The 11,333-nt window shown below is 55.1% G+C and overlaps 1 protein-coding gene across 2 annotated transcripts in view; it reads right to left on the minus strand.

The window, feature by feature from the left end:
• Positions 1-3,899, minus strand: part of IGSF21 (immunoglobin superfamily member 21) — a 42,157-nt gene extending 38,258 nt beyond the window's left edge. Inside the window, exon 1 of one of the 2 annotated variants that reach the window (XM_040588992.1) lies at positions 3,652-3,899. In XM_040588992.1, the coding sequence (XP_040444926.1) occupies positions 3,652-3,715 (64 nt within the window). In that variant the 5' untranslated portion in view covers positions 3,716-3,899. The remainder of the gene's footprint in view (positions 1-3,651) is intronic. The other variant, XM_040588991.1, reaches the window with a different exon arrangement.
• Between the last annotated feature and the right edge of the window lie 7,434 nt (positions 3,900-11,333).

Consider the following 11,333-nt stretch of genomic DNA (forward strand, 5'->3'; position numbering starts at 1 on the left):
GGAGCCACCGCGGGGGTTGCACGCAAGCTGGGAAAATCCCTGCGAGGAAAAGCCTCGGGAGGGGTCCCTGGGAATGGAGAGGTGACAGAAATTCGGTTTGCTGATAAAAATGATAACTGGAAAGGGATTTTTCCAAGCAGTGTTTTGGCACGGGGATATCCCTAAGGACAATTCCCTGCAAAGCTGAGCCCCAGCAAACCTGCCCTTTGGGGGCAAAGCCCAGAAAACCCACAAGCAGCTTCAAACAAGATGCTACGCTTGAATTTTCCCCCTTTTTCTCATTGCAGGAGGTGCCACAGGGTGGGGGAATATAGAAGCTAAACCAACTGCTCAGATAAGGACTATAGAAATATCTCGTCAAGATCAAAACTCGACATATTTAGCCCTCCCTTTCATGTTTGCAAAGCACAGCTCTGATTTTACACAGCTGTAAAACAAACCCCGATGAACATTTTATGGCAACATATTTCAGGCGACAAGCTGAGCGCCAGCTAATCAGCCAGCCCTGACTCTGGCGATGCCAAGAAGCCATCGCCCCTGCTTGCAGATGGGGCTTCCCAGCTTCCAAAACCTGGGAAAGGGGGACCCTCAGGCTACGGCTCCATCGTTATCCGTGGTCCAGCCGCCCACCGCCTCTGCACGCCCTCGTTTTTTCATCTTGACGGCTCCTTAACCCACTTAGCCCTGCCCCAGGCAGCTTTTTCCGGCCAAGAGGAGAGATTGAGCTTGTTATAAAGGAGAAAAAAACCCAACTGGATTACAAGGGGCGATGCTCCCCGAAGGGATGTATAACACGTTGGGAAGGCTCCAGCTGACCTACCGCGCAGCACGGAAGCGAGCGGCTTTGGGCAGGTGAATAAAAAGGCTTTTCATTACGAGGCGATGGATGGAAACCCCCCAAAAGGCTTCTGCGAAAGTGCAGATGCTTTGCAGAACGGGAAGCGTTTCTGATGGATCCTCGGAGCTCCCTCCATGCTGGCAGTGGGACTTTTGCTCCTCCTGTATGCGGCAGCGCTGGGGGCAGCTGTCCCCCACACCAGCACCGGGCAATATATAAGGGGATAATAAAAATAGGTGAGATTCCCCCCAAAAATGGCTTTGGGGACATATGGCAGACACCGAGGGCAAATGCACTTGTAGGGAAGAGCAGTGGGGGTTGGCGCGATGTGTCCCCCTGCATCACCCCCGGCGACATGGCTGGATCCTGCCTGACCCCTTACAAGCACAGCACCGGGATGGCGAGGGGACGGATCGCCGCGGGCACGTCCTCCCTCGCCGCCACGACGCCGGCAGCTCCAGCCAAGGATGCCGTCAGCCACGGAAAAGCCATCTGCCCACCGAATTCCAGGAGCAGCGCTCGGCCTCCACAGCCTCCTGCCACCCAGAGCAAAGAGGGGCATCAGGCGGGGTGCACCCCCTCCCTCCCCCCCAAAACCAGGCTCGTCGCAACGATTTTCAGTGCTTCGCTGAGAAAGCAGAGCGCAAAACAGCTTTTTTTGGGACAAGCGTTTCTCTGCCGAGGGCTAGAAGGTACTTCATGCAGCTGATCCTTCAGGATATGGGAAAGCTGCAAAGTTCCAGCGTGGTTTTAAGTCCTAAAAGCAGCTCGTGGGTGCCCAAAGCCAAGCGCTGCCCATCCAACCTGCCCACCAGACCTTGTCAGACACCGGGATCCTCCTCCCGCATCACTTTGTAACCCACACACCCCCCCCCCTCCGGGGCCACCGGCTTCCTCTAGATCCACCATAAACCAACTTTTAGGTCTTCCCCCTTCCCCCACCCCCAAAAGAAAAATACACATCACTAACAGATTTACCCACAGGCGCTCACCTGCTCTCACAAAGCAGCAGCAGCAGAGCAATCACCCAATTTGCAGCAATAAAAAAACGGGAGAAAGGGAGGAAAAATGATCCACGGGCCAGTGAAGGACAGCTTGCCGCTGGGGAAAAGCTGGGGGGATGCGTTGTTCCTTGAAAATTATCTCCCCCGACCTTAAAACGTGGTGGAGGTGGAGAGGAGATCCAGGATGGAGGCAGGACTGGATTTGGCACAAGTTTCCACCCCCCCAAACCCTGAGCCGTGCAGGTTTTATTCTCGACCACGTGTTCGGCTGCACGATGCCGGTGGGATGCTCGGGATGCAGGCAGCAAAGCTGGGAGGGGGAAAAGAGCAGCAGCCGCAGCCTGACAGCTCATAAAACCCATCAGGGGGATGGCGAGGAGGGATGCAGGAGATGCACGTTGCCTGCCCAAGCCTGGTTCGGCCAAATCCAAGCCGGGCTCTGGCTAACCTCAGTGGTCCGTGATCCCCGAGGGAACATTTTGGGAGCTGCTCAATGATGCCGGGGAAGAATTGACTCCTTTGTGTCAACCTCTCCCCGCTCAACCCAGCAGAACAGCCGCCGCTCCCCCTCCCCGCGCCCTGCAGCAGCTGACGCCGGCTTTCCGGAGAGGGAAAAGTACATTATAAATAAAAAAAAATTAAAAAAAAAGTAAAAATATTCACAAAATTCAAGAAAAAGGAGATACGGAGCGAGCTCTGCTCACCCCCCGCGCTGTCCCTGCGGGGAGCAGCTGGGGCTCGCTGTGCTGAGGGAAGAGCAGGAGACCCCACAGCGGGTCTTTTGGGGGGGCATGGGGAGCGGGGCGTGCGGGGAATTAGGGGGAGAGAGGAGGGAGAACGCTTGCAAATGCACAAGGAATTAAATCGCACGGCTCCCCCTCCACTGCCGGCATGCCAGGAGGGGAAAGTTTCTTGCCCCGTTAATTTTTACCTCCTGGGACCCCCCTGTCGGGTTGGGGGTGTGTGTGTGCTTTATTAAAACCTCTGCAGAGCAAACCGGGGAGTCAGGATGTTCACTTCGGAGCTCAGCCCCCTGCAACCCCCCCCGGACAGTGCAGACTGGGGGGCTGCTTCTCCCCGTTGGGTACCCCTCCCTCCCACCGATGGGTTTTGGGGCACCCCCTTGCACGCCCAAGGGGCAGGGTGGGCTGGGGTACCCCAGGTTGCTGCGACACCCCCAAATCAAAGCCGTAGCTTAGCACAGACACCACCACCTCCCCACCCCCCCCGTACAGAGCGAGCGGGGCTGGGACTCGCAGATGGAGCCCTGGTACGGAGCAGCGGGGAAGGGATACGGGAGCTCCCCCCGTTGATGCTGGCTCAGGGGGGCAGGGATGAGCAGCCCCCCATCTTCTCACCCTGTCTCCCAGCCCCAGTTACTGGCTCCAGGATGAGCAGCCCCCCATCTTCTCACCCCGTCTCCCAGCCCCAGTTACTGGCTCCAAAGCCAGTGCCCCATGATGGCTGCCCCAGTACTGGCTCCCCTACTAATGGCTGCCCCAGTAACGGGTCCAACAGCAGTACCCTATTAATGGTTGAAAACCAGTACCCTTGTAGGGGTACCCCGGTAACGGGTCCAAACTAGGGGCTCCATTAGCAAGCACCCCAGTACCAGCTCCAAATCCAGTCTCTTATTCATAAGTGCCCGCCACCCTGCATCTTCCAGACCCCCCCATCGCCCCCCATCCCCGAGGTGGGGGTGTGTGTGCAGCCCAGAGCCTCCGCACGGACGCTGGGGTGCAGCTGGGCACCCCGTTATTTCATTGGGGGGGGTCCCCGTCCCCGGGCGTGGGGGGGGATGACACTCACCCAGGGCCAGGTCGAGGAGGTCCCAGAGCAGCAGGCAGAGGGGCAGGGGGCTCATCGTCCGCATGATGCCCGCGGGGGGGGCAGCCCCATGGGGCTCACCGGCGCCCCAGCCCCCTGCCCGGGGGGCAGGCGGCCATCGCGGCGGGGGGCTCCGTGCCCCCCCCCACCCCCCAGCTCTCGGCCCGCACCCGCCGCGCTGCCGCCCTAAGCCGATTTATTGCAGCGAGAGCGGAGCGAGCTGGCGGCTGCCCGCCCCCGGCCCCCGCCGGCCCCCGCCGCTGAGCCCGCCCCGGCCCGGCCCCCGGCAGGCGCTGGAGGGCGGGAGCGCGGCACCGGGGGGAGCGGGGGGGAGCGCTGTACCGGGGGGGAGGGAGCGCTGTACCGGGGAGGGGAGGGGAAGCAGGGGGGACCGCGGCACCGGAGTGGAGCTCTGTACCGGGGGGGGGGAGCGCTGTACCGGGGGGTGGCGGGCAGGGGGGCAGCGCTGTACCGGGGAGGGGGGGGGCGGAGCAGGGGGGGGCGGAGCAAGGGGGAGCGCGGCACCGGAGAGGAGCGCTGTACCGGGGGGGGGGGGGGGAGAGCAAGGGGGAGCGGGGCACCGGAGGGGAGCGCTGTACCGGGGGGGGGGGGGGAGAGCAAGGGGGAGCGGGGCACCGGAGGGGAGCGCTGTACCGGGGGGGGAGCAGGGGGGAGCGCGGCACCGGAGGGGGGTGTGTGTGTGTGAGCTCTGTACCGGCGCGGGGAGCAGCGGGGAGAGCTGTACCGGGGGTGGGGGGAGCGGTACGCGGAGTGCAGGCGGGAGCGCTGTACCGGGGGTGGGGGGGGACCGATGTACCGAGTGGGGAGCGCGGCACGGGGCAGTGCGGGCGGGAGCGCTGTATCGGGGGGAGGGGGGGGAGCGGATGCGGGAGCGCTGTACCGGGGGGGAGCGTTGTGCCGGGGAGGGGTGCGGGCAGGAACGCGCGGTGTATGGCGCGGGGGGAGCAGCGGGGTGCGGGATGGGGTGCGCGGTGTATCGGGGGGATACAGAGCGGGATGCAGGAGGGAGCGTGCGATATACGGGGGGAACAGGATGGGTGTGCGATATATGGGGGGGATACGAAGGGGGATGCAGGAGGGAGTGTGCGGTATACGGGGAGAGGCAGGAGGGAATAAGGGATGCGCAGTATATGGAGGGGGTGCAGGACAGTGTCGGGGGGTTTAACACGGTATAGGGTGTGCAGGATGGTGTTGGGGAGTTAACACGGTATATGGAGGGGGTGCACGGTGTATTGGGGGGATGACGGGGAGGAGGGTGGCACTGCCTGGGGGGCGCAGGGAAGGGAGTGAAACATTTTGGAGGGGGCGGGAGGGGAAGGGTGGCTTAGGAAGGGGGTGCAGGAGGGGATGTGCGACCCAGGCAGGGGGGCACAGGAAGGATGCTGCATGCAGGCAGGGATGTGGGGTGCAGGAGTGGGTGGGATGCAGGCAGGAGGCTGGGATACAGTCAGGGATGTGGGGTCCAGGAGCCGGCAGGATGCAGGCAGTGGGCCAGGATACAGGCAGGAATGTGGGGTCCAGGAGCTGGCAGGATGTAGGCAGGAGGCCGGGATGCAGGCAGGGATGTGGGGTCCAGGAGCCGGCAGGATGCAGGCAGGGATGTGGGGTCCAGGAGCCAGCAGGGGGCTGGGATGCAGTCAAGGATGTGGGATGCAGGCAGGGATGTGGGGTCCAGGAGCTGGCAGGATGCAGTCAGGGATGTGGGGTGCAGGCGCAGGTAGGCAGAGGGAGCCCCAGGGCAGCCGTTTCCACCTGACCCCCCTTCCTTCAGCAATTCCCACTCCCTGCAGCCCCCTGGCAGCAGGATCCAGCCCCAGAAGGTCCGGCCGGCTGGGGATGCGCATCCCTCCATGGCCCAGGTTCGCTGCTTCACACCCGCCCTTGTTTCCCTCCAAGCCCCCAGATTTCAGGAGTGCCTGGGCCCCGGAGAAGACGCCAGCATTCCTCAGGGAGAACCCAGGCAGGGAGCCGGCAGCAGCCCCACGGCAGAAGGGATCAGGAGGCTGGAGGAAGCTTTTCCTCCAGGTTGGAGGCCTCTTTCTGTCACTATTCCACCTTAGAAGCAGCGCTTCCCAAACCCACACCTCCCTCCTATGCAAAATCACCTTTTTTGCAATTGCTTTTCATTTTTTCCCGTCTAGCGTGGTCGCCCTGTCTCCCCGATGCTTTTTCTCAGAACCCTCAAAGCCTAGCTTAACCCTGCCACTTCCCGAAACCACACAAACACGCCTCATGTCCACACACCGTCGGATCCATATGAAAAAAATGCACCCCAAAACAGCTCAGCATCCTCTCTTGGGGCTTGTATTTGCAAAAAAAAAAAAAAAAAAAAAAAAAAAAAAAAAAGCATCAGGACGAAAGGTTTTCCTGGGATGGGGATAGGGAACAGCCCCTGTGCCGAGATTTCAGTACAGCCAGCGACACCAGGCTGATAACAACTTGTTTCTTAAATAACCACCCAGAAAGCAATCAGGCTCTGCTTAGATCAGTGCAAAAAAAAAAATTATAAAAATTAAATAAAATCAATTGCTGAAATTCCTTTGAGCGAGCTGGATTTTCTCTCCCTTCTCCCCCTGCCTCGCGTCCGCTGGGAAAAGCCAGGGTTTGTCCTCGCAAGGAGATGTCTGGAAATTGGATCTCGCTTTATTTGATCGTGGATTTGATCGACCCTCGCCCCCATAAGACATCGCCTTTTCTTTACTGTCCTGGGAATATAATGGATAGGGATGGGAAGAACCGGAGCTGGCGGGGCCATAGCCCAGCAAACCCCAACGAAGCTCCAGCCTAACTGGATGGCCCCGAGTGAAGCCCTGTTCAGCCCAGCCCAGCGTGCTGCTGGCGTTTTAGCCAGGTTAACAGCCCATGCTCGACCCAAACGGTGCCGTCAGCTCCTGTAAGAGCCGCTGCTCCCCGATGCCTCTGCTGAGACGGGGTTTTTTTTTATCCTCCTCTTCCTTTCCCGAGCCACACACCGCCGGCTCCATCACTCCCCATCCCCTTTTTCGCTCCTATCCCCAGCAATACGACTGGTTTTCTTCGGATGTGCACAGAGCAGTTTTTTTCCACCCTCTGATTCGGTAACCCATAGGTGAGGGGTGTAAAGAGGCGAAGGTATTAGGCTGGGTAGTGGAGAAACCCAGGGAAGGAAGAGGTTTAATAGCTGCCCTCTTTGCATTTTTTTTTTTTTTAATAAATAAATATTTTATTTATAAATAAAAAATTTGCATTTGCTATTAAATTGCAAGCATTCCATTGTAAAATAAATACTACTAAAAAAAAATTCCCCACGCCTTTTCAACCTGAATTTTAGCCTCTTGCAGCTCTGGCTTTTGGCTGCGCAACCTTCCCCTTGTGCAAAAGCGATGACCTGGTGGGAGAAGCAGAAACTAAATATCCTGGAACATTTTGAGCAGGACCCGTCTCCCTGCGATGAAGCCTCCTTGGCAGCCTCCAGCTTTAGCATTCGAGTGCTGGGGAACCCAGAGAGAAGCACGTGGGCCATCAGCCGGCTCTCGGGACATTGAAGGAGACAGTAAGTGATGGAAATTGTTGGATAAAAAAATATTGCCGTTTGGATGGGGTGTCTGGCTCACTTGGGTTTTGCCTGGGTTTTAATTGCATGTGAATGCAGCGGCTGGTGAAAGCAACTCGATCGACAGCCCCGAGGGCTTCGGTCCCCTGGAAAGGCACAAAATGAGCCAGGCCAGTGCGGAGCGATGCTCCTTTCCTGGCCAAACACGGCCATCCAGACCACGAGGGTGGTTATTCCATTTTTTTTTTTTAATCATTAAGCATTCTCCCACAGCCCCATCTCATTGCCAAAGGCCGGATCGCTTCCTCCAAGCATCCCACCCTAAAAAAAAAACCACCAACCCAAAACGCTATTTTTGGCATGGAGCTGTCGTCCTCCTGTCCTTCCCATCCTCACAAGGGATGGACCCAGCCTGGAAAACTAGTTCCAAAGCCTCATCCCTGACATCCTTTGGGAGCAGCTTAAATCCAGGGCAGCGTGTTGTGGGCGAGTCTCCTCCATCTGTCCTCGGTGGCCCCGATTTGGCACAAAAAAAAAGATCCAAAAGGCAAAATTTCTCAGCTCCTCTCTCCTGACCTTTCCAGAAGAAGCCTGTGTACTAATTAGCCGAGTAATAATGTGGCGAGGATGCGATTCCTCATTAGCTTTTGAGAGATTCCCAGCTACATGACTGATATGCATCTACAAGAAAATTAAGTCGGGCGCGAGGGCTCCGTAATCAAGATTAATGAGGAAACAGGCAAAGAGCAACACGCGGCTCCCCCCTGCCCTTCACGGGGAGCTGAGCACCTCCCAAAATGGGGCGAATCCCAAACTGGGGGAATGCTCCTCAGCAAAGCGAGTTGATGGAGAAAGTCTCCATTATCCCTGGGATAACCTAAATTTTCCCTGTAGGTGGGAAAACTCTCCGTAACGCAGTCAGGACCTCACCTGGTCCCTGATGCCTGGATCCTGCACCATCCCTGGCGCTGGAAAATACTTGCTTACAGGTAAAATAAGAAGTTAACTTGTGCGGTGAAGGATGATGCGGAGGGTGCTCATCTCTGGTCCTCCATCTGCAAAACCCCGTTGCTTAATGAGCTAAAGCAACATCAATGAACATCACATCCCTCAGCATCCCACGGTCCCTACTGCAGAGCCACCGGGAGGGAGCGGAGCTATTTCCCGCCTGGAAGCTAAGCCTCCTCTTCTCCCATCTGCTTCCCCATTACCAAAGCCATGGTGCGAAGGGGTAATTGGCCTCAGATCATTCCCATTAGCATTACCCTTGGCTAATTACCCCTGTTTGAAAACGTGCCCTGCCGTGGCCCTCCCATCCATCCCAGTTTTAAGCCTCAATGGCTTAAAACCTGGGGCAAAACTGAATCGAGTCACAGGTGCCTGGCTTCAAATAATCCATTTTTCTCCTCACAAACAGTTTTCCATCAAAAATAGAAACACCAGCAGTCAAAAAGCAAAAAGCCATCATCATGGGATGACCCAACACGCTGCCTTTAACCCAAAACATTTTCCTACACCACAGTAGCCCAAGCTCTGCCTTTTCCCACCCACAACATCTATTTTTCAACAATAAAACCCCACTGAAAAATGAAACAACCGTGTTTCCAAAACGCAGCTCTTCTGGAATTCCTGCCACAGGTTTTTCTTAGCAAAGCAGCTGGAGCCAAAGCGCTGTTTCCCTGGTTAAAAAAATCTCCTTGCATTTATTTTTAGCCTACCATTGAGTGCCAAACGCCCTCGACTGAGCCTGCTCTGGCCAGGTAACGTGAAGCATCCAAGCCCTGTGATGCAGGAGGGAATTAAAGTGATTTTTTCAATACTTTTCTCCTCCTTTGACAAGCCGAGTGGTAGAAAACCACAAGGAGCAAAGGAGCATCATCACGTTAGCAAGGGGCTTTTCATAGCACACGTGCCGTAATTAATAAACTATAATTGATACACTGACAACATCAATGCAGAAGGGCAGGAGCAAACCCCAGAGCCCCCGGACCCACAGCCTAAATGTGCATAAATGGGCTTTTAGCCCCAAATCTCTCAAAATCAAGGTATTATTATTATTATTCCACCCCGCCTTTTGCTTCAGCTCCACCATGCATTGACTAACCCCCAGGGCTGCTCTTTGGGGCCATCATTATTCCATTATTATTTCTAATAATAGTTATAAATCTATGCTGGTGGTTAATACATTTCAAAAGTCCGTATTTCATTCATCTCCACACTAAAATGGGATCCCCTAACTAAATAGATGGCCACATGAGAGGGAGAAACGTCCCTTCTATATGGGCAAAATTCAGAATATAAGTCCCCATACGTTCAGCCCTGCCCTGCCCCCGAGCCTGGGAGGCAATGTTAAGGCTGGATTTACAGTTTTCCACCAAAATGAAGTTCTGGGGGAATTACACCCCCACCCCCACCCCCCCATTTTTAAAAAACATTGCAGTATTTCCTGCTTGTCAGTCACTCAGGGAGAGGTTTGGGGCTTGAATGTTGTGTTTTTCGAAAAATGGGGAGTATTTTCAAAGGATTAATGTGGTCTTTCTCTCTGAGTAAATGGAAGGTTTTATTTTTTTCAGCTAGAAAAAACCATTTCATTACAGAAATCCCTTCGCTTCTGCCTTAAACCCCCCCCAAACTGATACAATTCAGCTGCCTTTGAGAGCAAGCGTCTCAGCAGCTCACATTTCCCCCCCCCAAACCCATGATTTGTCAGAAACCTGAATATTTTCTTCCTAGAATAACCCTTGTCCCCACAATTATTTGCTGCATTTGGGGGCTGCGCATTGCCCGGCATACCCAACGCTCCTACAGCATCTCCAAGTTGTAAGGGGAAAAAAAAATATTCTTTTTTTGAACACCAACCATCATTGGAAATCATTTGCTTTTTCCATAGGATGTCCCTCGCAAAAAACACCTCGATCAGCTCACAACCCTAAATTCCCTCCAAACACCTCCAGGAAGCATCTCCCATCACTAAATGAATCCTCCTAGGAGCTATATAAATATAAAAGCGCACATGCACAGATATATATACATATAAGACGTTTGAGCGGACGTCTTCGCAGCTGTATAAATAGGCTGATGACAGCCACGGGGTGGATATAAATAAGATTAAAAGTTGTAGGCACCCTTTCCCTGACATTTTTCCGCCCTTCCATCCCCACACATCTTGCGGAGGGGATGGAAAATACCGTTCTCCAGCCTCCTCCAAACCCCATTTTTGCATCAAAAAAACATTGTTTGCAAATAGGTGGGTTAAATCAGGACCAGCCTTGTGGCTTTTTTCTTTTTTTTACCTAGGCTGGTGGGAGTTACATCCATCCTCATCTTCACCAAACTAATTGCAGTTGAACAATGCTAGATACAGACAAAAATACTCCTTTTCCCCCCTTTTCACCAATATTCCCTGTTCCAAATATCCCCACTAATGGCCAATTGGGGCCCGTCAGCCTCGGAAATGTGTTAAAAAAAAGCATTAAGCAACAATTGCAGGATCTTTTTCTGATGCTGGCAGCCATGTTGAGCACTCACTTGAACTTTCCCCCCCCATAGGATGGGTAGAAAAAAAGAAAACTACTATAAAAATGAGCAAGCAGAGAAATAAGAGCAGAGCGTGGCCATCGCCCACCTCCCACGCCATCCCTGGATAGGGGGCCACAGTGTGGGGTGATGCTCAAATCCTGGCTGCCTTCTGAGCATCTCACCCCCACGGTGACCAATGGATGGGGCACTGCACGGGTGTCACTGTGCCCGTCCCTTCGGCTCCATCCCTCTTTCAAGCCCTTGCAAACCCGGAGCAAGCCCTCTTTCAGCACGAGCTGTGTTGGCAGTGACCAAACCCAGAGCAGCACCCTCTGCTCCACCAGCAGGTTGCAAGAAAACCACCCTGAAAGCTCAGAGTTTTGCAAAAACAGCTGGTGTGCATCCCCATTGCCTTCTTTCTGAGCGTCCCTCCCTGCATAAATAACGGGGGATTTGCAACAAAGCATCCCTCCCTGCAAAAATAATGGGGGGTTTGCAACAGAGCATCCCCCCAGCAAACAAATAATGGGGGGTTTGCAATGAGGCATCCCTCCCTGCACAAAAAACGGAGGGTTTGCAATGAAGCATCCCC

Source organism: Falco naumanni, chromosome 3, assembly GCF_017639655.2.
Source record: "Falco naumanni isolate bFalNau1 chromosome 3, bFalNau1.pat, whole genome shotgun sequence".
Classification (NCBI taxonomy): Eukaryota; Metazoa; Chordata; class Aves; order Falconiformes; family Falconidae; genus Falco; species Falco naumanni.